The following is a 26,379-nucleotide window of genomic DNA, read 5'->3' on the forward strand; positions in this document are numbered from 1 at the left end:
CACTTATAAGCATATATACCTATTAGTGTATAACATTAAATAATTACAGAGGCATTGTCCTATATAACAGTGTTGTGTTACACAATAGTTCAGCACCGATAATTTCCTGTTAAATAAATTCATTGCATCATTTGCAAAGTGAGATGCATTTGTTTGAGGGAGGAAGTGTGAGTGCGATGTGCTGCATGTTTGTAGGGTTCACTGACCAGATAAAATACATGCACTTTATCTCTGCAATCAAACATTAAGGCTTTTTCTTGCAGGGTTAGTTTTTGGTTTAGTGCCAACAAATGTTTTGTTGTACAGATGCCACTACAAGGAATAAACACTGGTTCAACTGTGTGTGTGTGTGTGTGTGTGTGTGTGTGTGTGTGTGTGTGTGTGTGTGTGTGTGTGTGTGTGTGTGTGTGTGTGTGTGTGTGTGTGTGTGTGTGTGTGTGTGTGTTTGTTTAAGAAAGACAGGATCACAAATAGAGCTGTCACTATTTTATTCTTCATGTTGACTCCTTGTTGATGCAGTGCTGTTGAGTTTGATATGTTCACTGTGCTGAGACGTGTGCTGGCAGGAGGACAAGGAACTGGTAGCTGATGCTGGTGTGCCAAAAGGTACAGATAGTGCGACAAAGTAGGAGTAAACATTGTGTCTGTTTGTGTGCGAGTGTTTATCAGTGTCTACAATGATAACCGCTGTGAAATGTGGTTTTGGTATCAGGAAGAGAGATGCAGGGTATTTAGCAAAGCCGAATCATTATTAAGTAACTTTGGAAATAATTACGATATTAACTTCTTAAAAAAAAAAAAAAAAAAAAAAAAAGGGGGGTGCTTGAACATGACGGAGTTTGTTTGTAAACCTAATATTAAAGTTTAGTTTTAGAAATTCAAACGTGAATCTCAACTTTGTGGCAAACCTTGTTCTCCTTGTTTTTAATCATTATAATCCAAATTTGTCCCACAAAAATCAAAGCAGCATAATACAGGCCCCATTATGTTAATGTGGTGACTTATTTATAACAAGCTGTCAGGAAAAATAAGGCTAAGTACAGTAAGATGGGGAAAAATTGTCTACCAGCACGCTCACGGCTCTGAAAGGCTGCAATTTCACCAGTTGTTTTTACAGTGTTCATTATGTTAACGTGTTAACATGCTAATATTTGCTAATTGGCACTTAACACCTAATTACAGCTGAGGCTGATGGGAATGTCATTTTTCTTCAGGTATCTGGTCATAAACCAAATTAAAACAAATTGTGAATGCGTCCTGATAATGGACCTGAAGAAAAATGATGGGATCAGTGTCATTTAAGGGATATCTGCGTCATAGAGCTGAGTATGTTTGCTTTTCGGACCAGTGAATAAAAGAAAATATCTTCAACACATCATCTAGGGATTTGAGAAATTATAGCGGGCACCTATTGTTTCGTTTTTCTTGTTATGTTATGAACAAAACTATAATAAAAATAGAGGAAATCCACAGTCCTGATAAACCAGATAATCTGAACTTTTGAGTGCTAAACGCTTAATAAAAAATAAACCGTTTTATTTTTGTATTTTTTTTACTTGTATTGTAGTTTTTCTAATCTCGCCTATTCAATACTATACTGGGGGGAAAAAAATAAAAAATAAATAAATATTGACAGAATATATTTACATTCAAAACATGAATTTAAACCTTTTTCATTTGTGCTGCTATATTCAAAGCTTATTATGTGATTTACATATGTAGTTTTTGGATGCTGTTCTTGCCTTTTTATTTTGAAGCGGCTTTCACTACTTATGGACACTGTATGGTGACATTTCTGTGCAGTGTGACACAAAAGAGGTCAAGAGAATATCTGTACCTGACAAATATCCAGATTGGCCCCATATTCGTGGTTCTTAAACCCTGAGATTATCTTGACAAATCCAGCCTGTTAAATAAATAATGAATCAAGTCTTTATTTAATCATAATCAACCTACTTTGAGTGTTTCTGTCCATTTAGTAGCCTTTCTCTTACTAAAGTTTCAAGAGAAAACAGATGTGTGTCTGAGTCCTCAGGCAGAATAGTCCTCACAGCATCCGCCAGCTGAAACAGGTATTCTGTATTTTTACCACTCGGACCGACAGAGTTGATGATCTGGTTGGCGATCTCCTCCATGGGTGCGGGGCCGAGGTAGTCGGGATTGTCCTGAGAGCCGATGTAGAGCAGCGTCTGGCTGGGCGAGGGAGTGAGTGGTGGACGGGGGTGGAAGGTCACCGTGATGACCTGATAACCACCTTTTTCTCTGTAGTCGAGGTAGCTCTTCACTTCCTGTTCCCGGCCTGTCGGCAGCTTGTAGGCGACGCCCCAAACACACCCCTGAAGAGGAGGCGAGGGAGAAAACTCTACAATAACTGCAATGATTTTTACAATGGGTTCATAATAAATAGAAATATTTTAAACAAAACAAAGTGGACTGGCTCCACCATTGTACGTGTGTATTTGCTGGTTTCTTAGTCCTCAACGGTAGTGAATGGAATATCTTGAATCAGACATACAATTTGAAGAAACCAACGTGGGCTTTATTATAATATTGAAGTTCATTGCAGTTTTATTATTTGACCTTCGACAATGCCACATTTCTCAAGAAAATAACTGGCAGGTTGCCCCTAATAGTTGTAGCCACATTACAGAGTAAGGTATAGTACCGTTATGTTTAAGAGGGGTTATTACTCACCTTAGGATCCTCCACCAGTGTGACAACCCGGCCAGGCTGTAAAGGACACAAACAGAGGATCAGACACTTTGAAAAACGAAGACATGTAAATGAAAGAAGTCTTCAAATAAATCCCGGTGTTTGTGGGATGTTAGACTCGGAAAATGATCCGTGAAGCTACAGTAAGAATATAACCAATATTGCAATGTAGCTATAACCTGGGACGCGCCGTATAAATCACCATAACCTAGTTGCCCTCCTACTTGTTACCAATGCTGTAATAGCAACTTTTCCAACAGACTATTTCACCACTGATTCACATTTAATATCTGAAGAGACGTGCATACACGTCTGCGTTTGTAGAAGAGCCAATAGGAATACCTTCCTTGGGAAATGGCCCATGATTGGCCAAAAGTATTGGGCTGGATTTACTAAACCCTGAATACGGAGCCAAAATAAAGGGCAGAAATCTGGTGTTTTCTCAGACTACTTGATTACAATATGCTGTGTCATGACCTGGCTCAAAGGAAGGGCAAAATGTGGAAACCACACACACAAAGTCAAATGAATTTATAACTATATTTTTGCAGCAAACGCCGGAGTAGACAGTCCAGTAGCACAATATGTTATATAACGTGATGCCTCACAATAAATCCAAATGTATTGACATTTTAAAGTACAATGTGTACTTGGTCAGACATTCAAATTGAGCTCCACAGACTGTCTCAACTCAGTATTGCATCAGTTAACGTTACGACTTTTTTGTTTACTTGCCAGTATATATCCAAATCAACACTCACCTTGCCCGGTACTCCCCGGTGGTCGGTACTGCCCTGCCAAAACCGACGGCTGAAGCCTTTTATGAAACCAATCTTTTTTTCTTCATAAGGAAAATCGACTTTCCATATCAGGGACCCGTAGCCAAAAACCCACATGATAAGACAGTAAGCGCACGTTTCCTTAACGACAAGGACGGATGGAGATGGACGAACCGGCTTCGTTTTATTGTAACAACTATAACTTCAGTCGATGGTCATCGTGTTATAATGACCGACATGCTCACCTTTATTAACAAACAAAAAACATGCTTATAAGGTCTGTCCCAGGAACACATTTTCAAGTCGTCTGGATTACGCAAGTGCCCCAACTTCCGCTGAATAACTTTCAGTATAAACCGCAGTCGTCGACCGTATTGACCATTTTCTCAACATTTCAAACTGCACAGTGGATATTCAGCCATCGATTCAAATAAAAGCTCCAATCTTTCCGTAGAGCTTTCATTAGACCCTGGGCTTTACCGTCACAGCCGCTTATTTTTGAACCGAAGGGCTTTTATTTTGAAGGCGAAGCCGTCATTCCGGATGTTTTTTTAGCTACTTCGGTGACTCGACTCTCATTTAGGTCGAAAGGTACAGAAAAGAGCAAAACCTTGTCAACGTGACATACTAAATGTCCAATCACAACACTTCGACTACGGAAATAGTTCAAGTTCGACAGGTGGCCAGGGCAATCCCATAACAATCGGGTGCTGTATATGCCATACTTACTTTTATGTTTATATCACTACATCAGAATTTGTATCCAACACTGATCAAACCACATAAGCCACTAAGCATTGATTTTGACCTTGTACTGGTTGTTTTTAGTATAATGGATATATCAAAGAATAATAAACGTGTTTGGTTTTTTTTACACTTGTGACTTGCACTTGAAGTGGAACAGATAACGCACGAGTTTCCATCCTGACACCAGGGGGTGCTGACTTTCTATTTCGCACAGAGTATCATGATGTACTCTCCCATATAAAATGCTCTTCACGTGTGCCGTGGTGAGCACTGATTCAGAACCAAATAAAGTGGACAGCAACAGTCTGGCTTGTAATGTCAGCTCCGTGCACAGGAGCCCTACTTGTTCTGCGTCTGAGAGAGACTAGTCAGCAAATCTTTTATGTAATGTACCAGGCTCCAGTTTAGAGAGGGAGATCTGCGGTGGAAATCCCCAGTTGGGTTGGAATATGTTGCAGAGGAAACATCTGCTATAAAGACACCCCCTGTTCAAGACACCGAAGGCAGACCTGCTGCGGCGGAGCTTGTCACTGGAAGACAACAGAGGACCGAAGGCTGTCTAAAATGTGGAAATGACTGTGAAAACAATAACCACGTCAACTGCTCCAGAAACATGTGGCCGCCAACTCAAAATTATATCCTTCTTGTTTTTCATCTCATAACGCCTCCTGTAATTTATAACAGGCTGTTCTGTAAATGCAGCAGTTTAAAGTAGTGTGAATGCCCCATGCTGTGAAAATAATGAGATATTTCTATACTAACAATAACCCTCCATTCAGCTACACAGACGTGCCATTACACGTAAGCCACCAAGCTAAATCTGCTCAAAATATCTTAAACCTAATATACATGTAATTATCTCATCCACATGCGAATCAACACCACCAACAGCTTACTAATCGTCTCATGATCGTGCCTTATTTTGTAGCATTTGTCTTTGACAGGGACACATTTCTCTAAGAAATAATAAATTGTGATTTTTTTTTTTAATTTTTTTTTCCCCTGCTATTTGTTTGCGTCTTATTAAGATGACAAACAACACAGACATTTAGGGGAATGTAAACAGACTTTTCTACATCGTGTTTGTTTTCTAAGAGACAAGAGGCAGAATATGTTATATTTTCTCTGCTGAAGAAAATATGCTGTATGAGCCTTAACTAGGTGAATTTGGCAAATTTGTTATCTCTTGTTCGGAAGATGGTAAACAAAGACGTAGGAGTAAATGTGACAATAACTCGGGAGGGATGAATGTGAATAGAATTTACTGTAAAATGTTCTTTTCCTCTGTCTACTTCAGTACCAATGTAAAGACCCAATTTCTATTCAGTGTAGCTTTCAGTTCTAAAAGAGACCACAAGCATTAAATGGCTTCAAAAATCCAAACTAAATCTACTATAATCCACCCTTTATTCCCAAAGTAATCCAAATACTTGTGTCAACAGGATAATCGTGACAAATCAAATAAGTCATTATTCCAAAACAATTCGTCGCTGTTGGTATGTAGGTGGCTTTTTCCCAGTCTCTTCCTCCATCGCTTTCTCCATACATGTTACATTAAGTTCATTTTATTCTCATAGGCCTTCTCTAACAAGCATATCCTCTCAGTTCCAGTCTCTTCTCCCCACGCTCCTCCTCTCTTTGTGTTCCTTCTCCAACTGCAGAGCTGCTCCTAAACCTTCCTATTCTCTTCCTGCACTGTCTTCTGTTTATTCATCAGGGAGGTGGCCAAGATAGAGCTACACTCAACCACTTTTCCTGTCTTTTGTTCATTTGTACAAGCTCACTTTCATTTAGGAAGGCTGCATTTGAGTCAACAACATGCCATCTAATCATGTTTTTCTTTTCGCATTTAAAGGGACACTACAAATTTTACGCGTCAAAATCGGTTTCCTTGACGAGATGAGCACTACACAGCCTGTGAAAATAGTTGTACAATGTTCTCTGTGGCTTTGGGGGGAGCTCATCAAGCCCTCAAACGAAGCACTTATCCATTTGGACCCAAAAGGAGGAGGTCAGGTGGCGTCATCATCGAGCCACAAAGTCCTCTGAGGACAGATCGGGGCGGATGGATGACCAAAACATCAGACCAGACACAGGAGACATTCAATGCTTCTCTTTTTCTTTTTTTTTACTATGGCCGCAGTTGTTTCCTGACCTTAACCACATGCTTTTATTGCTGTAACCATGACAACAAAGGTCCTCTAACCTCAACAAAGTGGTAATTCTAAGTCAAACCACGATATTTCTCGAACTTAACCCAGTTATTTTTTTTCCCTTAAAAGGTAATCAACCTTATCCACAGCAATGCCTGGTAAAAAAAACAACAACAACAACATCATTTTCAAATAGTGATGTCATCCTATCAATAGAGGCACTAGAGCAGAAAATGATCCTTTCTTCTGGGAGGTATGAAATGATGACGTATTTTTGGAATTTAATTTGGCATGACTTCTCAGTTGAAAGCGTGCTATTTGAAATGTTTGGGCAGTTATTAAGCACAGAGTGTGTAACAAAAGGTGCCATTTAATTACCTCACGGGAAATGTAGGATCGCAGTGCTTTTAGAGCGTGACTCATACTAGGGACTGAAAATCAGGATATGTCGGCCTGTGCTTCATTGATTTTGACCATTCTTTTTTTTTTTTTTTTTTTAAATCTGTCTTGCATGTCCCTCGGTTTTATGGAAGTACAATACTAAATCACACAAGTGCCCCTTTAAGACGAGTTACACTCACCAGTCTGTTTTCTTGTACTCTCTGCCCTTCTCTGAGTGGGTTTTCTTGTTGAGACCAAGAATCCAAGAAAATGGGTCTGTTTCCCTCTCAGTCCTTTGTATTTTGTGCCAAGGCATTATTCTGGTAAACCCAGTTACACGGCGCTTTGCTAAATAGAGCTTTCAACATTCAGAACTTCTTTTGAGTTTGTGTATTCCAGCCGAAGGTGGAAAGCTATTTAATAGGCTGTATTTCACAGTGCAGGCCACTTTAATCAATTTACAATCAATATTTCTTGTTATTGCTCATACTGAGCAAACATGCGCCACCACTGTTACTGTCTTTAGTCTGTTCCTCTACTCTTTCAACTGCTCTTCCCTCTCTGGTTGAGCTTTGAAAAGAGATTTCTTCAGATAGTGGATCCTTTTCTTCCTGCCATCCACCTGCAGGATCATCTGACTAACCTCCAGTATTTAGTTTTCCTCCTGCAGCAATTGAGGTCTACAAAACCCATCCAGAGGTCTCCTCCATATTGACTCACTCCAGCAGCAGTGTTTTCACACACAAAAAAAGCTCTTGAACCGCTGACTCCATCTCAGCAGCCATAGTGAGGAATCGGCCAGCTGAGCTATAAAAGTCCACTATATGCAGAGAGCAGAGTTGAGTGGGCCATTTTGGGCTCTGAGGCCTCAGACTGTTTGATCCTGAACTGCTCATATGACTCCTGAGATTTCTCTAACAGGCTCAAATACAAGCTCGCTGAATGCAGCCACATCAGTGCAGTTGTACTTGCCAGAGAATGTGAATCAATTCTGGGTATAACTAATAATGATGATATGAAGGACTGTGAGATAAGAAAGTCATTATTACCAAGTCAATATTATCTATTTTGACTCCGTTTTTACACTGAGACTGCAAAAACCTAATTTGTAAAAAACGTTGGACCAGCACAAGCATTGACTAATTAGAATAATAGAACGAGCGAATCATGTTCACATTGGCATGACTGATATACTTCCTCTGTCTTCAAACATTGTTGATGTAGTAATAGAGATGATGATAAAAATGGGAAAGTTTCATGGATGATGAATGCTGTGTTCTCTTTTGTCTCATCAGAAACAAAAGCCAAAACATTAGGAGTCCATGTGATGATAGAATCATCTGTTAACATATTTTAATATTTCTAAATTTATGTAAAGTTGAAGTTTCTGCCCAAAAAAACTGTGGGGGATACAAAAATTAAAAAAAAGTGCCATTGCTTTGCCTTGAGAAGGCTCTTTTGATTGAAATGCTGATAATGAAATGAAAGAAGCTGTGGACTCTTTGGTATTTGCTTTTCTAAACCACTAAGAAGAGAGCAATATCTTCTGTTCATTCATGTTCTTAAAAACATAGGCTTTCATAAGCCCAAATTGTATTATGCTTTACAACAGCGAAGCACAAGCTACTTTTTCTCATTAACTGATATCAAAGAGGAAAACATCAGACAGCAGTGCAGTTAAACATAGCTATTTTTTCTTCATTTTATTTTTACCTCAAATAAATGTATTGTCTAAATTGTAATCTCAGAAAGAAAAATCAGCTGCCCAGTCAACCAATTTGTATTCTTGTTCTTCCTGCACATACAAAAATGCCGATATATCACACTTGGAACTGACGATGCTAAAGGGATTTGAGATATTTTCTCCCAAAATTGGTATAAATAAGGCTTAAGTCAAGTCATTGCAAAGGAAACTAATACTCTAAAGCTTCCTTGAGCTCTGCTTTCTCCAAAGCTATAACTTTATCAGGATGTTTGAGTGAGAACCATGAAGTGTTATATCACAAGGGACTTCCTTTGGTTTTTCAAACTGCCAGATTGACCAGTTTAAAATTAACTCCATCTTGGGAACGGCACACTATGTGGCAGACTCCACAGCACAATTTGTGACCCAGGGGATGTGTGGGATGTAAAAATGTGGATCTATTCATAAAAAAGTAATAATAAACAGCAATGAGGAATTGGACGTTATGACACAGAGCTGCGTTGGTTCAACCATGCTGTTAGTCTTTTTTGGGCAAATAAAAATGGGAATGTTTCAGAGGTTATGTTTTAAATAGAAGAGAATGAAACCATTCAAAAGTATTTGCTAAGAAAGAGTAGGCACCTATGGCCCCTGTTTCTCTCCAAACCAGTGACACTGTCTGCATTACATCAATCTAACACTACAGCATTTGGACTGATGGTCGTCCTCAAGCAGCAATGAAAAGAATTTCACGTCTGAGTGGTATTCTAGGAGAGAGAGCTCGGTGTAGATAAAAAAAAAAACTGACCCTGACAGAGGCAGCATGGCTGTTCACCTTGATCTCAGAGTAGATCAAGTGCCCACTTCCACGCTGGCGGATCTGTGAGCTTGTACTCATGTGCAGCAATGCTTTGAGCTATACGCTGAGATGACCATACAATTTGAGTAATTATGGTAGTGCTAAACAAAAAAAAAAACAGTTTCACAGTTGGGCAGCATGAATGTCCACACTTAAAGTTCATGACAGTCCACTGGTTAGGTGTTGCGATATTTCACTCAGAACCACAAATGTAAACCTCACGGCGGTGCTGGAGGACAATTAGATGATCAATAAGTGATATAGATATGACATAAATATGAATGTCAATTTTTATTTTTTTTGCCAATCCATGTAGCATATGTTCCATGGCACTAAAGGAAAGTTCAGGGAATCATCACAATCAGCAGGATTCATCCTGTCGACACAGAGAATATTTTCACCAAATTTGATGGCCTTTCATGACTAGCCTCGCTTCCCTCAATTATTGCTTAAAGGTTCAGTCTTCACTGTGATCATAGTCTGCCAACCCAAGTTGTATTAAGGTTTGCAAAGGCTTTCTGAAAGCCGGCCATTCAGCGACCAATGGGGTTAGCCAAGTGCAATCACACTGAAGTCGAGTGTCTGTTTCTAAGTGCAGTTCCAATAATGGCGTGTGTTGGCGCACAACATACATTATATGGTGGTCAATGCCAATTGGCTGAAAGTTGCTCCAGTAGTTTCAGAAGGAACCTGAGGTCTATGGCAGTTAGGATGCAACCACTGAAAACAATGCCCACTGGAATGTGTCCAGACCCATATATACAAGAGTATTTGGGTAATACCAGCCTAACAAAACAAAGTGGGTCTCCAAAATCACATTGTCTAAAACCCATTAATGTTGAAAAAAAAAAAATTGCTGGCAATCCTTTTGATAGTTGTTGAGATATTTCAGGCTGAACTAAAGAGGTGGACTGAACAAATGAGAACAAGATTGCCATCCGTAGAGCACCGCAAGACTTGAAATAGGCTGCACTTGTGTTAATTACTCAAGCAGAACTTGGGGTAGAAAAGAAAGTCTTGGCGTTGCGCTGGCATAACTTTTGGATTGGAAAGAGGGCAGGCTTGGGTCTGAAGTTTAAGTGCAGAGATGACTCTGCCAGAGCTGATGGACAACTGGCATGCAGTCAGGGCCAAGATGGAGTTATGGCCATATCAGAGCAGAGCCAGTGTTGGTGTCAATCTGGCTGAAGAGCCACAGAGGAGATGCAGAGCAGATTTAGTCAGAGCCAGAGAAAAATTTGAGCAAAGATAGAGCTGATGCCCATTCTGGAGATGAGTGGGAGTTGATGTCAGAGAGGGAGTCTCGCTTTTACTGAGGAAGCAGGAGCTGATGACGAAGAAGAAGATGAGTGGAGTCTGAGTTGCGTCAGAGTGGAACCAACCAGATAATTGCTGGAGAAGAGCCAGCACAAAGCTGCTGGAGTCTGTAGTGAAGTCAAGAGAAAGAACTGGAGTGGGGGAGGAAAGCTTAGATGGAGAGTTGTAAGAGACTGGGGATTCATGAAAGTTCTTTTCTCATTCCATTTTATTCCTTTTCTGATCTTAACTATGTGTTTATTTTAGAGGCGCACGGCTGACTGAGGCTGACAAAGAAAAATCGCGCTGTCAATGAATATGTTGAGCTTGGCAGGTGAAGTGGACTGACTTGATATGATGAAAGGGAGTCTGTCACTCCGGCTGGAGATGGAACATTTTGCTCTCGACACTTGACAGACTCACGGCTGGTAGCCACAGAAAATACAAATTTTCTGTTTCTGCTGTAAATACTGTCATCTGCGGTACATACGCTGACCTTAAACGAGTATTTCAAGGCTGAAATCAGTAATTGTATTAATTCTCTCTTGTAACCAGAAAATCTATACTGCCTTCTCTGAATAAAATTATTCATTGCAGTAAAGGAAATCATTTGCAAATGAAATCATTTGCAAGTAGATGAATGTCTTCAAGCTTTTCATTCATAGTCCATTAAGCATATTTACTTCTGACTTTATCTTATTTGATAGCGATGAAGTCATTTTCATTCTTTTGGAGTTTTTACCGATGCATCTCAAGGTCTTTATCTCAAAGTACCATTCTTCTCTGCCACAGCCTTGCGGCGCTCCATTCAGAATTCGTTTAGTGTTCAGTTTGTAGGATTGACTGATAAGTACAAGGGCTCGGTACTATATATTCTGTATATACTACATATCATACAAGACCCAAGAAATGATATATAGGGGCAAGTCTTCACTACAACGCCTGAAAGGTGTTGATGCAACGTCTGAGATAAAACTATCACAGTAAAATGGCTTCTTCATACGTGAGCATCCTGAATCCTTATGATGAAGTGATTACACAAAGTCCAGAAAGTAATTATGTCATCAATAATGGTGCTAACTACAATATATGCACAAAGCACACCATGACCACTGTAACCTGGCATTGTGAAGCACAGAAAGGAAGAACGGAAGGGAAATCAGTTTGTGGTACGTTCCTAAGACATCTCCATACATTCGATACAAATGTGTTGAACTTGAGACATCCTTGATTCTTTGGGATTGTGTGTCGACTATGTGAAGAAGTTTGATTTACGTTCTTTTGAAAAGAAGTAATCAAATAACTATAACCATCGACGCAGACCTCTAAGCGACCAATAGTCCACTCTTCTATAATCTGCAACCACAACCACGATCATTGCAAATCTATCTATGATGTCAAAAGTGCTGGTTCCTACTTTGAAATGTTGGTCGTATGATCTACATATGATTGCAACAAATAATCCGTTACACAGTGCTGCTGAATGAAAATCTTAACACTGAATTTCTAAGAAACAATAACACTTAAAGGAAAAGTTCAAAATTTAAGGGGTATAAACGTATTCACTTTCAACGCCTGTGTCATGTCTGTAAATATAAAGCTGCAGCTGATTGATTTAGCTTTGAATAAAGACTAAAAAGCCAGAGGAAATTGTTAGCTTGGGTGTGGCCAAAAGTAAAGCACCTCTAAAGCTCACTAATTAGCATGTTTTATCTTGTTGTTGTTTTTAAACCCAACAGACAGCAAAGTGTAAAAAAAAACCTCCGAAAAAACCGCATTACTGGAAAGAAGAAAAAAAAAAAGCACATAAAGGAAAACACAGTTTTTTGATTCCTTTGTATTTGCTATTCCTTTGGCTGTCCTATTTATTTTTTAACAAATAATAGTGGTATCAATATTGTCATCTCACTGTTAGATAGAAAGTGAAAACGCATATTTGCTGAATTAAAACTACTCATTTGAGCAACTTGGTCAAATTTAATATTTAAGACCTGACATCACTTGAAGCCGTATGTGTTAATGAAAATCTATCCATTCTACACCGTGTCCTTGGATCCTTTACCACTTACAGATGCTGCCTCGCTTTCTTACGCCACCATCTTCGCCATTGTTTCATTTTATTGTGGCAGTGCGAGTAATAAGCGGTGAAGGGCAGGCACGAATGGAATGGAGACAGTTTGTAGCTGGCGATGATGAGGTGGCCGTGACTGTGTGATGGGTCAGATTGGAAATTTAGCCAGGGCCGCCAGGGGAGGTAATTGTTTTCCAGGGATGGTAAGGGTTACATAGGAAAGTTGGGGGAAGAACAAATGAGAATGAAAACAGTGAAGGGAGGGGATGAGTAGGTAAGCAACATAAAGAACCATTCTCTCCTCCTCCTCCTCCTCCTCTTCCTCTTCTCTCATTTGTATCACTGTGTCCCTCCTCCTTCTCTCCTCCCGTTCCTTGTCTTTATCAGATAAGCGGACGCCTTCATTCTAAAGGTGCTACTAGACATCTCCAATAACTATATGTGTATTCATGTGTGTGCCTGTGTGTGTGTGTGTGTGTGTGTGTGTGTGCGCGTGTGTTTTCATGACAGTTGTGGGAGCTTGTCATCGTGCTCCCCTAGATCAATGGAGCACAGTTGCCTAGCAACCTGCTGATCGGGAGGAAGGAGGCGGGGGAGAGAGAGAGAGAGAGAGAGAGAGAGAGCGAGGGAGAGCGGCATAAGATTATAATTGAGAGAGATAGTGGGGTCTGGAGAGGGAGAGAGGGAGAGGGAAGGAAAGAAGGAAGAGAAGTGGGTGAGATCAGCAGTAAAGAATGCTGTGGTTGGATGACAAGAAATAAGGCCTAAGACAGTAGAGCTTAGCGTGTCAAATCTGTCTTTGTGTGTACAGTAAGAGTAGGAGGAGGTGGGCGGTAGTAAGTGGAACGTGCGCTTGTGAATGCATGACCCATCCATATGTGTGTGATTGTGTGTGAGCGTGTGTAACAGTAGTTTGGGACTGATGAGTTGCTGTTGATACTATCGCGCTGAAATAGAACATCAAAGTGCTACCATGGTGACGCCAGCAGCACAGTCGCTCTCATTTAGCTGCTGATTTAATTATCTTTATCTTAAAGGGGAACAAAGTGGTTAAACGCAGTGCATTGGGAGGGAGCGGTGGTGGAGATAAACAGCGGGAGGGTTGAGGAGCGGGAGGAGGAGGAGGAGGAGGAGGAGGAGGGTAGTGGTGGTGGTGGTGGGGGGTAAAAATGGAGAGGGAACCAAGAGGGAGATGAATTTGGACAGGAGGAAATGAGGAGAGGGGAGGAAAGCAAGGACGAGAGCGAAAGAGAGATGGATGGGAGAGAGCCTGATGATCAGGTGTTGGTTGGCCTCATGAGAGTTGCTCACATATGCTCCAGATCGTCTACGATATTTACATAGTCTCCTTCTCTCTGCCTGTGATGGTAGGAGGAAGGAGGAGGAGATGAAGGGGTGTGAAGGGAGGATGGGGTGTCATAATAAGTGAAAAAAAAAAGAGGGCTAGAGGGCGGGAGGAATGGCTGTACATCCCAGAGGTATACTCTGTGACTGAGTTAGAATAACATGTGGAGGCAGAGTGGCTGTTAAACTTTATGGAGGATTGAAAATGGACAATTAGCATCTCAACGATCTCACTGTCACCTGGAACATTCTCCCCTGTTGTCATAGTAACCCTCCTCTCCCTGCCTCACACTTCCTAATTCATGCTCCCCCTCTCCACCATGGCTTGAGTGTTCACACTTGCACCTGCATGCTCCTGAACACAAAGACACACAAATGGGGCACTTCATGTGTGTAATCAATGCAAACTACATTTAGTGCGCTTCTGGTCTGTGGTGGTTTTTAATGAAAGGAAATTTTGATGCTACAGCAAAGATCTTGAACAAGACAATAGCGTCCCTCCAGCTTGAGTTTCCAGTCCAGAAGGCCTTTTGTTGTTGAAATGTAGCAAAGCAATCATATATGTAAAAAAAAAAAAAAAAACAAAAAAACTTTTTTTTTTTTTTTTTTATCAGTTTGGTAATTTGGTGTGGAAGAATCTGAGTGGCCTGCAGCCTGAGCCTTGACCTCCACCACCTTCGATACCTTTGGGACGAGTTGGGAGTGCTGAGTGTGAGCCAGACTCACCCCCCAAAATCTACACTCACTCGATCTCTTGTGGCTGAATGGGAGATGAATCGGAGGCTGTTCCAAGATTAATGCTCATCCTTATTTTTTTAAACCGTGCTTTTAATTAATGATGGCTGCATTCCATTCAAATGTCCCTGTAAGACATGAAAGTGTAACAGTAAACTGGCATACACAAACAAATGGAGTTCAGCCAGAGTCAATTTCCATATTTACACCCGTGCCTTTTCTACTAAGCGCCCTCCATCCCCTACAGCATGAGTGTAATATTTGGGGTCTGCATAGTTGTGGCCATAATGTATAAAATCCCATTGTGCTTTCCTCCTGATATATGTGTGTGTGTGTGTGTGTGTGTGTGTGTGTGTGTGTGTGTGTGTGTGTGTGTGCGTGTGTGTGTGTGTGTGTGTGTGTGTGTGCGTGTGTGTGAGTGTTTGTACTTTGCAGGTGTACCCACTTTATCTGATTCCTTCCTTTCTTGCTCTGTGAGGTGAATGTAGCTTCACGTGTCAGGGCGCCGTAGGGGTGTCCATCTCCAGCTAATATAACATATTGGATGCCACAAGATGAAAGGTCAAGGGTCAAAGGTAAAAAGGTGGCTGTGCGTTCCTTGTTGCTGGTTTTGCTCTTCATCACCCACTCTGAAAGTCTGGACCACAGCACAAAACTGCTCTGACCCTCGACTCCTAACTGTAGGGCACGATGTGCCGCGGGCAGAGACCGACTACATCGCCATGACAACCACCAGCAGCTCTTTGGTCACGATTTATGGTCATTTTCATGTGCACAGACACACACGAAGCTCTGCACGTGTCCACTCACACAAACGTAAATCAGTAGCGCGAGGGCTAATGAACTATGGATCTGGCTATTTTTTTTCCCCCCCATTTGGCCACACATGTAAGCAAGCCCACACACAACTCCCTCCCTCTCATTTAACCTGTTCACCCACTTCCGTGCGCACACACACACACACACACACACACACACACACACACACACACACACACAGACGGGATTTGTTTGGTCCTTGTCGGTCACTCTCCATCTGCTGGTCAGATGATCAATGCTAATGCCTGCTGAGAGTTCTAATGACACACAGATCCATACACAGATGGACTGCAGGTTCGCGTGCGTGCCTGTGCACGAGTGTCGGCCCCCGTGTGTGCATGTTTGTGCACATGGGCTAATGTTGTTTGTGTTAAGAAATTGCAATCCTTTGATGAGGACAGGTCAGCGCTATTGTTATAAATGAGAGTAAGATTGCAGGGAGGTGACCTCTCCTACCACACACACACACACACAGAGACCCACCCGGACACACACATATACACACATGCACACGCGTGGCTGTTTGCACTATTGGCAAGTGGAATTACTAAATGTATGAGCTACACAGAAACTCATTACAACACGATTAGAGACAAACCTCCCATTTAATCTCATTTAGAAAAGGGTGGTTGCCTGTCAAACACACTCACACATACACACACTAACTCACTTATGCGCATGCACAGATACACACTTGTACTCACGCAGACGACCCTCTTTCTGTATGACATCAGGGGTGTCTGTCTGACTCATAAAACGATCCCCTTCTAATCATATTCTTTCAAAACTAAGTGTTTTAAATGACACAGAAAGTCCTCCACTGTTTACATCGCATCACTATTTAAAAAAAAAACCCAGATATTTCCCTGCGTGCTGTTTGTCACCGTTCACAGCGCGAAGTAGGCAAACCTCACCATCTCCGGTTCAGCCCCAAACGCTGTGGCACAAACTGACATAAATGCAAGCACAAAGCATGGCTGCGCAAATACACGCACACACACACACATACCCACTGGATGCTGACAGATGAGTTTTTATTTTTGGCTGTATATTCTCTCTGCTGGCAGTTCAGACACATATTACCCGTACACAAGCGCTCCTGCACACACGCACACATATATAAAGAAAAATATGTATACACACCCAAGACACACACACACACACACACACACACACGTATACAGTGACCTTCTCTCTGCTGAGTAGGCAAAGAGTCAGGGGTCACTGCCTGCTGTCAGCCTGTCAGAGGGAGGAAGGGAGAGGGGAAGTGGGAAGAGGAAAGAGGAAGAGAAAATGTGGTCGGAGGAATGTACAGAATGGAGCTCCTCCACCTCATCATTCAATAAAGACTAATGCAATCAGAGGCAGCCCATATCTGTCACGGTTAATGTTGGCTGATAGAGTCGCAGCAATTTAAAATGCTCATGGTATAATGCATTTCCCTGTGCCTCTTACAGACTGATGATGCATCACATCACGCCTTGATGGCTCTCGTGGAAACAGATAACCTGCTCTGCAGCATGCTGAATCGAGCCTCCGTTACGTCTGACCGTTCTCCTCGTTTTTATCTCAACCGGCTACAAACGATTTTCAGTCCAAAATCAATTTAATAAAATAAAAGTTACCTGAAGTTCACTGCTCAGTCTGTCAGAATTATTGCAGATAATTATATCCTCTGTTGGGATTTTTTTTTCAAGCAAGAATAATGCTCCAACAACGGCCACAAATTACATCCAACGCCGAGCTTTAATTTAGCATTCGATATTCCTTTTTTTTTAGAAACGTTACTATATTTTTAGAATATCTTTGCTGAAAAATTCTGCACATGATCATGGTATAAGCCTGTTTCCAAAATAAATCAATTTGTTTCAAGAATGTTTTTTAATGAAGGAATTTTAATTGAATTTCCTAAAATCGATTGAAACATTTTGATTTATTTCCCCTCGTATTTAAAAAAAAAAAAAGGCAAAACGTTACTGGTTGAATAGATTTACATTTAGTGTAGTAAATGGGAGTTATTTTATCAATACATAATTTCATAACTTCAATTTCATCAGTCATCTATCACTGCATGGGAATTTTACCTTTTATTTGTGCACTGAAAATGTGTCTGTACTAGAATTTGTCTGGGTGTTTTTCATTGCAGCAGAAAAGACGTGGAGAAATGTTATTATTTGATAATGCCATTTGGTCCAAAAGGTCAGCCTGGCACAGGGATGGGGGGAGGAGGAGGAGGAGGAGGAGGAGGAGGAGGAGGAGGAGGAGGAAGAGTGGAGTATGAGGCAGTTGTGGTGGAGCGGTGGTGGTGGTCAGTCCAATGGGAAATTAGGTGCTGATGTTGAGATAGTTTCCATAGTAACTCCTCCTCCTCCTCCCTGTCTGGTTCTCTCCTCTTCTCTCTCTAACACTCCCCTCACACAAATACATGTGCACAACTGCATACTCAAACCTCCCGTCTTTTTCTCAGCGCAGGTCACTGTGGTCAACCTCTTCTGCTTCATAAATCTGTTGCTCGAATCAATTTGAGCCTTCGTGTTCCAGTTGTGTGGTCATACTGATATGCCGTGACTCAACCCATAAAGCCGCCTCCCTAACCGTCGTCTGCCTTGCCAGAGTAAATATGTACGTAAGCAAATATCTCATAGCGCCACACAGCCGTTAGACGGCTAAGGACAGGAATAAAGAATGCACGCTCAACAGCTGTACACCGGCAGGAGAGCTCCATTCATCGCTTCTTCACAGTACATCTTGAATGGACACCTCCAACGAGGTCAGGGTTGTTCTTTTTACAGGAAGCCCCCGCCTTCAGTTGCCAATTTCTCAGTTTTACAACTTTTCCTCCTTCAGCTCAAGCACAGAGTGAAGGTGTTGGTAGGATAAAGCAGTAGCAAAGCAGCGTGAAGGGAGTAAGGCAGATGTGTCGGCTAGTCGGTGAAAGGGAGAAGGAAAAAAAAAAAAAAGCGCAGCAGCAGCAGCTGGCCCGGGGAGCCCAGGGAGAGCACCTCTGAGCTGGGCTCATCACAGCTGGAGACCCTCCCTGGGACAGGCTGGAGAAAAAAAAAATAATAATAAAAAAAAAAAAAATCCCTGTGTGTGTATATCTGCACGTGTGTTTGAGCTTCTATGGGGACGTGTATATATATTTCTGAATTTATACGTCTAGCGTGAACGTAAATACACAACACAGTAAGTATACGTGGACATCCATACGTCATTGTCGCACCACACAAGAATCCTATAAAGCTTATACACCTGCCTAGCTGACCACACATAATGTACACTACACACACAAATCATGAGCAAACCTCAGTAGGACTGTACACTATGTCTAAATGCACGTGGACACTCAAACATTACAGTATTAGCTCGTCATTCCAAAACTACACTCTAAAAAGTCTATACAATGGATAGTGTTGACATTAGGGAACTTTCTACATTAATTCCTCACCTGTTTTACCTGTATTCTACAATTATGTATTGCATTGTGGGAGCAAGAACACAGATCAAACACACACACACACAGAAAGGAGAAACCTTTCTTACACTTCTGTGGAAAAATATTCATAATTACATCTTTTTTTTTTTTTTTAAACTGAAGTGATCCTAAGGACGAAAGTTTATAGTTTATGTGTTCAAGAAAATGTTGGCAAACGCTTCTGAGAGGATGCTGTCATTTAACGATATTTCAGCTTTAAGGATGAACAGAGGAGTCCGTGAATGGTACGGAGACTGTCAATCTACGAAAGGTTTTGTTTTAGGATTAGGCTAAACAGAGGCATCTGTGAATGGTGCAGATGATATAATTCAAATCCACAGAATTTTCTCTTTTAGGATTTTCAGAAGTGTATGTCAGTGGTGTAGAGAACGTACTGTAAATACAGGGCATTTTCCATTTTCATTTAAAAGAGGTGTCTGTGAACGGTACAGAGGACATGCTGTAAATCTACTATTATTTATTTGATCAGATTAACGGAGGTGTTCATGAACGGTACAGAGAACATGCTATAAATCTAAGGATTTTTGTTTTGTTTTCGGGTTGAAGGAAATGTCCATAAACAGAAAAGGTGCTAGTAATTTTCTGCCAGGACATTATCTGTTTTCTATGGATTTTTTTTATTTTTTTATATTGCAGTGTAGGGATATAAATCTTCTGCTATAACGGTTCCCTCTATTCTAGGAAGGGCGATTTTGGAAACCGGCTCTGGATTTGTTCCAGTTCACCCTCAAGAGAGCGTTGTGGCTGAGCTATCGGGTCAAGCGCTGTTGGGTGGCGGGGCCTGGCACACGACCTGAGTTCATCCCCGAAGTGTTGAGGTGCGGGTGTTTGAAGGGCCTCCCCCCCCAAAAAAATTGTCCTTTCTCTCAAATGGAACTTATGAGCTTCCAAGGCATGAGCAGACCCGTGTTCGTTCGTTCGTTCGCTCAAGCAGAATAACAGTGGACAATGTGTTTTCTGTGTGAGAAGAGAAACAGACAGATTCGTAAATTGACACTGCCTTTCTGTTACACACCTCCCCCCCCCCAAACACACACACACACACACACACACACACACACACACACACACACACACACACACACACACACACACACACACACACAGTTCACTGAATCGCTCTCTTCCTTACACTCGCTCCTGTAGCACTCGTGAAGTAAAGGCCCATCGTCACTGCCACTCGCGGGTTTAATCAGTCGGATCTACTCCCCCCCCCCGGTTTTCCCCTTTTATTTTCTTGCCTCCGGTAATAGCGTTTCTGTTTCGGTTCGGGCGGTGAGTGCGCGCTGTCCAAGGTGCTGCAGCAGCGCGCAGCCCCGCCCATCCTCTCTCTCTCTCTCTCTCTCTCTCTCTCTCTCTCTCTCTCACACACACACACACGTTCACACTCTTTTTTCCTCTCTCTCTCCTCGCACGACCACGTGACGCTCCCTCTGCCGAGTCTCGCGGAGAGCATCAGACTGCACCTTTTCCTCCTCAGGAGAACGGAGCGAGAGAGAGAGGGAGAGAGACATCGAGTCAGACAGAGAGAGAGAGAGAGAGAGAGAGAGAGAGAGTGAGCGCGCGAGAGAGAGAGAGAGAGAGAGAGAGAGAGAGAGAGAGAGCGCGCGAGGCGGAGAGCAATAGCACCTTGTCGCCTTGAGGCGAGCCTGTGATAGTTTTTGTTCCCGTCCGGTAGACCGGCTCTTATCTTCCACCGGGCGCGCGGCTGGTCGCTCCTCTCCTCGCGGGTTCCAGATTCTCCTCAAATGGGAAAAGGGGGAAATCGATGAGTCGCGCGCGGCACTGTTGCCACGGAACTACAGGATGCGCGAGAGGTAGGTCGGTTTTCTAGCTTTAATATGCGCGAGCACTGAGGAGGGGGGGGGGGGGGGAAGAAAGAAAGAAAAAAAAACAACAACCCGCGTTATTGGGGTTATTTCTATTTTTCTATGTAATGTTAATTTATAAAACAGAGGCTAAGCAGCAACAACAACAACAACAAAAAAGTAATTACCGTGTCACCGGTTAGCTGAGCTGTAGTAAACGCTAAGTGCTGTCGGGGCTCAGGTGATGAGACTGAACCCCCGGTGATGAGACCGAACCCCCGGTGTAGTCAAGTAGCGGGTGCCCGGGAGGGGGGGGGGGACAAAAAAAAAAAAAAAATGGAGGAGGTACGGCCGCAAATCGAGAATCGATATTTCAACCGCATTCATTCACCCCGTCTATCAATAACTGTGATGTCGCCGCTTTTTCGCCTTTCAAAGAACCAGAGAAGAAACTACGTGTGTGTGTGTGTGTGTGTGTGTGTGTGTGTGTGTGTGTGTGTGTGTGTGTGTGTGTGTGTGTGTGGGTTGTGCAGCGTTGTGAATGTGTTTCAAGTGTTGGAAATGAGCTCTGAAGCTGTTAATTCGATAAAGCGAGGCGGTTTGAGTCATCCGCCGCAGCGCGCGCGGTGCTGCTCCCGCTCTTTGTGATACCTAACTGAGTCCCTGACGGTGGCGCGAGGTACTTTCATTAAATCCATTTTTTAATTTTTTTTATTTTTTTTTAATATATATATATATATATATATATATATATATATATATAAATTGACCGAAACCAAAAAAGTCGTTAATGAAAGTGTTTCGCTGCACGAACACCGTAAATCTCCCGAGTGCTTTGTGATGTTAATGCGGTGGCAGGTATGCCACCTTACCAAAAAAAAAAAAAAATCTCCTGCGGCATGATGGGAGCTCTTACCGAGGAGGCGCTTGTTTTGTGTACGTCTGTGCATATGTGTGGGCAGCATGCCTTTAATCTTTGTGTTTGGTTTAAATAATTGTTGTGTGGGCTGTGTGGAAGTAAAAAAAAAAAAAAAAAAATCTAGGGTTATTATTATTATGTGTGTTCGGTATGTTTAGAGAGAGTCGTAATTTGGGGCCTTTAAATGGTCTAATGTGGTGATGTGATGATGTCTGTGTGTGAGCATGTGTGCACAAAATGCACTAGAGAGAGTAATTTGAGAATAACAGCAGGCTCGGCTTGTGGATGTTGCGCGTGTGTGTGTGTGCGTGTGTGTGTGTGTGTGTGTGTTTACTCGTGTTGTAGGCTATGTGTGTGTGTGTGTGTGTGTGTGACCCTGGTTGATTGTGCTGTCTCTGTTCTCTCTGTAGGTCGCTGGAGAGACTGATATTGATGACGCGGCAGTGAGAGACACGCATACACTCTCACACTCACACACACACACACACACACACACACACACACACACACATATTTGCCCACACACTTCTAAATCTTGCCCTATTAAGACGAGGAGGAGGGGGCAAAAATACTGCTATGACGGTGTCATTTCTCTCCATTACCAGTGTGTGACACACACACACACACACACACACACACACACACACACACACACACACACACACACACACACACACACACACACACTCATACTCCATGGGGAGTTGCCTACATGGGGGAAAAGGCCCTATCTAGGGCACAAAGATGGAGTTCACATCCTGTTCATCACATATCTAACACTCACACAGACGTATACATAAATACACACACCAGGAATCTCCTATGTCAGAAGTGAAAAATGAAAGACTGAATGGGAGAGAGAAGACATTGAAGATCTCAGAGAAGACACCCGACCAAGGCAAAAGAAGATGTCCCCAGTGTGCTGAAAGGACGGCGGGAGCTGCTGCGTGACCCCCACCCCCTTCCCCTTCCCCCCCCTCCCCCCTCCGGAGATATACTGTATAGGAGCCCCCCTCCCCTTGTGAAGAGCACTACCAAGAAAGCAAGGTGCACCCGAGACACCCAGAAAGTGTTCTACGAAGTGCCCTACAGTTGTCACCATGAGCTGTAGGCTAGAGGGAACACCCCAGCTCTAGTCTCAATCTCCTCTCCTGTGCGTGTGAGTGTGAGAGCGAGTGTGTGTATGAGTGTAATGGCGGTTTGTGTTTGGGCGGCGGCCCCTCTGCTCTTCCTGGGGCTGTGCCTGTGCAGCGTGGGGGGCCATGCCCAAGGGGAAGTCCTGGAGTTTGGAGGTGTTTCCAGCCAGTGGGGGCGGTTCCCGGTGTGGAACGCCTGCTGCGAGAGTGTGCTGAGCTTCAGCCTGCGGACTCACAGCCAGGAAGGCCTGCTGCTCTACCTGGACGATGAGGGCTTCTGCGACTTCCTGGAGCTGCTGCTGCTCCACGGCCACCTTCGTCTGCGCTTCTCCATCTTCTGTGCCGAGCCGGCCGAGCTGCAGTCAGGCGTGGCGGTGAGTGACGGGCGATGGCACGCAGTGCGTGTCAAGCGGGACTGGAGGAACACCTCGTTGGAGGTAGACGGGCGAGTGGAGGGATGGGCGGAAGTGAAGAGTAAGAGAAGAGACATGACGGTATTCAGTCACACCTTCATGGGCGGGGTGTCGCCAGACCTCCACGCCTCGCCCCTGCGCCTCACCTCCCCTTCAGTGCGGCAACACCCCGCCTTCCGTGGCTGGATCACGGCGGTGAGCGTCAACGGCTCACTGGTGACGCTGGACGGCTCGGAGGGCGTCACAGTAACAACTGGCTGTGGGCCAGACCACCAGTGCCAGAACGGAGGGGTGTGCAGCGTGGTCAACGACCAGTTCTTCTGCGACTGCTCGGACACCGGTTACCAAGGCAATGACTGCAGCGAAGGTAAGGCCCAAAAACCATGCTGACCCATCATATACATCTCATCCTTTACATATGCACACATACACTTCAGTATACACACACGCACATATATTTATGTCTGTGAATGCATAGCTCCACATTTATACCTCCAATCCCAAACACCGGGTCCTTCAATGACGACATCTATTTGTCATTCACACCTTCACGGCTACCTTCAATTAGTGTGTATGGACCAGCAGCCTTCACAAACAGTGCAAGACATGCATACTGATAATGTTTGGTATTGATTTATTATGCCTGCCTGCGGCTCCCAGATTTGTATGTTCCTCCAGAACCCAGAGCTCCCAGTGAGTACAGCCAGTGTAGTGAAGCTGGAGCTGTGCGCTTGAGAACAGCTGTTCTGTGCTGCTTTCACACCGTGAAGCTTGAGAGTCTGAAGATTTGAAACAAATTCCTGAAAGTCACTGAGAAAAGCCTTACCTTGCTGGCAAGCTTTGAGGGGCCTCACTTGGTGTATTTGGCCAAACACAATAACCATATAGATCCATTATGGATGTAGTTGTTGGCTAGTGTTGAAGAGACTTTAATTGGAACTGGGCTGAGAGGCTGGAAATCAGTGGTTGTTACATGACTGACAACTGGCTGCCCGTGTTAATGGATTTGCATTGATTCTAGATGGCCTTTAGAGGCACATTACGTAGGGTGCTGAAATGATGTGTACAATCTATCAAATGCCATTAATTTGAACAGCTTGCAAACTGTTAAGATGCTCTGTTTGTGTCTGTGTGATTGCGTACAGCAAGCGGGTTTTTTTTTTGTCAGTGCACCTATGCATCATTAAAAAAAAAAAAGAAAAGAAATAGTGGCCTGTCAGTAGTACTTATATTTAGTAGTGTGACCATAAACAGCTTTAAGTATGTTATTGGAGAAGAGCAAAAGATAAATACAGTTTCACAGATGATTTATTATTTAAACTCGACAAGAATACCCTCCCTTAATACCGCCAAACAAGCCTTTGGTCAAACGAAACAGCTGCTTAATGAACTCAGCTGCCTTGTTATGGCCAATACTGCAAATGCTCTCATTTACCCCGCTAAGTTGTGTGTGTCGTCAGATTTGCTTCAGCTTATTCCGAGCAAATTTGCATTCTTAATCAATAGCGCCTTAAACTACTGTACGTTGTTGTTTTTTTTTGTTTGTTTGTTGTTGTTTTCAACACCAAAGATACCTTCCAGCAATTGATTTTTTTTTCTTCTTTTTTTAATGATACAAATACATCTGCCGAATACGGCAGAGTGGCCTCGCTGCCTGGCCACCGTTTGTCGCCGGCCTGACCTTACACCCCACCCAGCACCACTGTCAGCATCACACATCCCTTTAGCCACCCACCATATCACACCCTAGCACTTAGTGGACGGTGGGATGTCCAAGGTTACCATGGAGACAGGACTAATAGGGAAACCTAACGCCAGGAGCGTTTCTTTCATCCCCGCCCCTCCTCTCTTCCTCCCTGTCCCCACTCCTCAGCTCCAACCTCCCCCTCCCTCTCCCCCACTCCTGGCTACCTGCAGCTCCTTCTCAGCTCCTAGTGACTTCAGGCATCACGTCAGGACACACAACGTCTGCTGTATTTACATGTTTGCGGTAGTGAGTGTGTATGCATGTATGTTTAATGAGGAAGGCGTCAAGGCAGTAATGAAAGTCTTCACCACCGGTCTTTTTAATTTACTACGCCGGGTTGGAAGGTAGTGTTGCTGGTGTGTTATGTTCACTAGAGCTGAAATAATTAGTCCAGCGAGAGAGAGAGAGAGAGAGAGAGAGAGAGAGAGCAATTCAAATAGAGCTGCAACAATTAGTCAATGAATCGATTTGTTGTTTGAGAGAAAAGCCATCTGCAACTATTTTGATCATTCATTAAGCAAAAATGCAAATCCTGCTGGTTCCAGCTTCTCAAATGTAAGCATTTGTTGCTTTTCTCTGTAACATATAATAGTAAAATGGATATTTTGGGGTTTGGATTGAGGATTGAATGAAACAATTTCTCTAGACATCTCACGTTGTGCATTTTACATTATTTTCGGATGTTTTATAGACAAAACGATCAAAGTAATTGCTAGACTCAGCCTTACGTTTAAGTACGTGTAAAGCAAAAATGGCAAATATTCGCTCGTTCCAGCTTCCAAAATGTGAGGATTTGCTGCTTTTATCTCATTTGTTTCGCTGTAAGCTGAATAATCTTTCTGCTTTGGACTGATGGTCAGTCAAATCATCAATTTGAAAGCCTAACCTTGTGCTCTGGTAAATAGTTGCAGGCATCTATTCTTATCTTTGGGCACTTTAAACACTTAACTACTAGTGTTGAAATAAAGGTCAGATTGATCGAAAGGGAAAACAGCTGTTATTTCCAGACGCAGCGCTGGCTGCCGCATGCGGGGTGTCTGTATGTGCTGGAAGTGACAGGTGAAGCTATGATCAGCTCTCTGCAGAAACTCAGCACTGCACTGAGAATTACGTCTGATCCAAGCCAGTCTAATCCAGTCTGCCGTTTTGCTGCAAGTTAGGGCACAGTGGTAGACACAGGCAGCACACGCACACACACAAACACGTACCTGCACAAACACATGTCACACAAACATACGAACACAAGGGGGGGAGGGGGAACACGTTCGCGCCGTGTGCAG

At 43.0% G+C, this 26,379-nt stretch overlaps 3 protein-coding genes across 20 annotated transcripts in view; 2 read left to right on the top strand and 1 right to left on the bottom strand.

Moving 5' to 3' along the window:
• Window positions 1–411, top strand: part of LOC138629388 (proteasome activator complex subunit 4B-like) — a 34,993-nt gene extending 34,582 nt beyond the window's left edge. The window contains exon 47 of the mRNA XM_069713044.1: window positions 1–411. This exon is cut by the window's left edge and continues 752 nt beyond it. The gene's annotated coding sequence lies outside the window, so the exon portion shown is untranslated.
• Window positions 412–471: 60 nt separating this feature from the next.
• On the bottom strand, window positions 472–4,090 carry chac2 (ChaC, cation transport regulator homolog 2 (E. coli)). Its single transcript, XM_069713043.1, has 3 exons — window positions 3,474–4,090; window positions 2,695–2,730; window positions 472–2,336 (listed from the first exon to the last, which is right to left on the bottom strand). The coding sequence occupies exons 1-3, from the start codon at window positions 3,606–3,608 to the stop codon at window positions 1,953–1,955; spliced, it is 555 nt and encodes a 184-aa protein (XP_069569144.1). The 5' UTR covers window positions 3,609–4,090; the 3' UTR covers window positions 472–1,952.
• A 16,491-nt stretch (window positions 4,091–20,581) lies between these two features.
• The window catches only part of nrxn1a (neurexin 1a), a 57,068-nt gene continuing 51,270 nt past the window's right edge, over window positions 20,582–26,379 (top strand). For 5 of the 18 annotated variants that reach the window (XM_069713021.1, XM_069713026.1, XM_069713034.1 and 2 more), the window contains exons 1-2: window positions 20,586–20,893; window positions 22,214–23,719. In XM_069713021.1, coding sequence (XP_069569122.1) covers window positions 22,987–23,719 — 733 coding nt within the window. In that variant the 5' untranslated portion in view covers window positions 20,586–20,893; window positions 22,214–22,986. Of the gene's footprint in view, window positions 20,894–22,213; window positions 23,720–26,379 lie in introns of all 18 variants that reach the window. The other 13 variants (XM_069713032.1, XM_069713035.1, XM_069713036.1 and 10 more) reach the window with 7 other exon arrangements.

Source organism: Brachyistius frenatus, unplaced genomic scaffold (assembly GCF_029030835.1).
Source record: "Brachyistius frenatus isolate BFR_SWC_R1_liver_20210118 unplaced genomic scaffold, ASM2903083v1 Contig_115, whole genome shotgun sequence".
NCBI lineage: Eukaryota > Metazoa > Chordata > Actinopteri > Embiotocidae > Brachyistius > Brachyistius frenatus.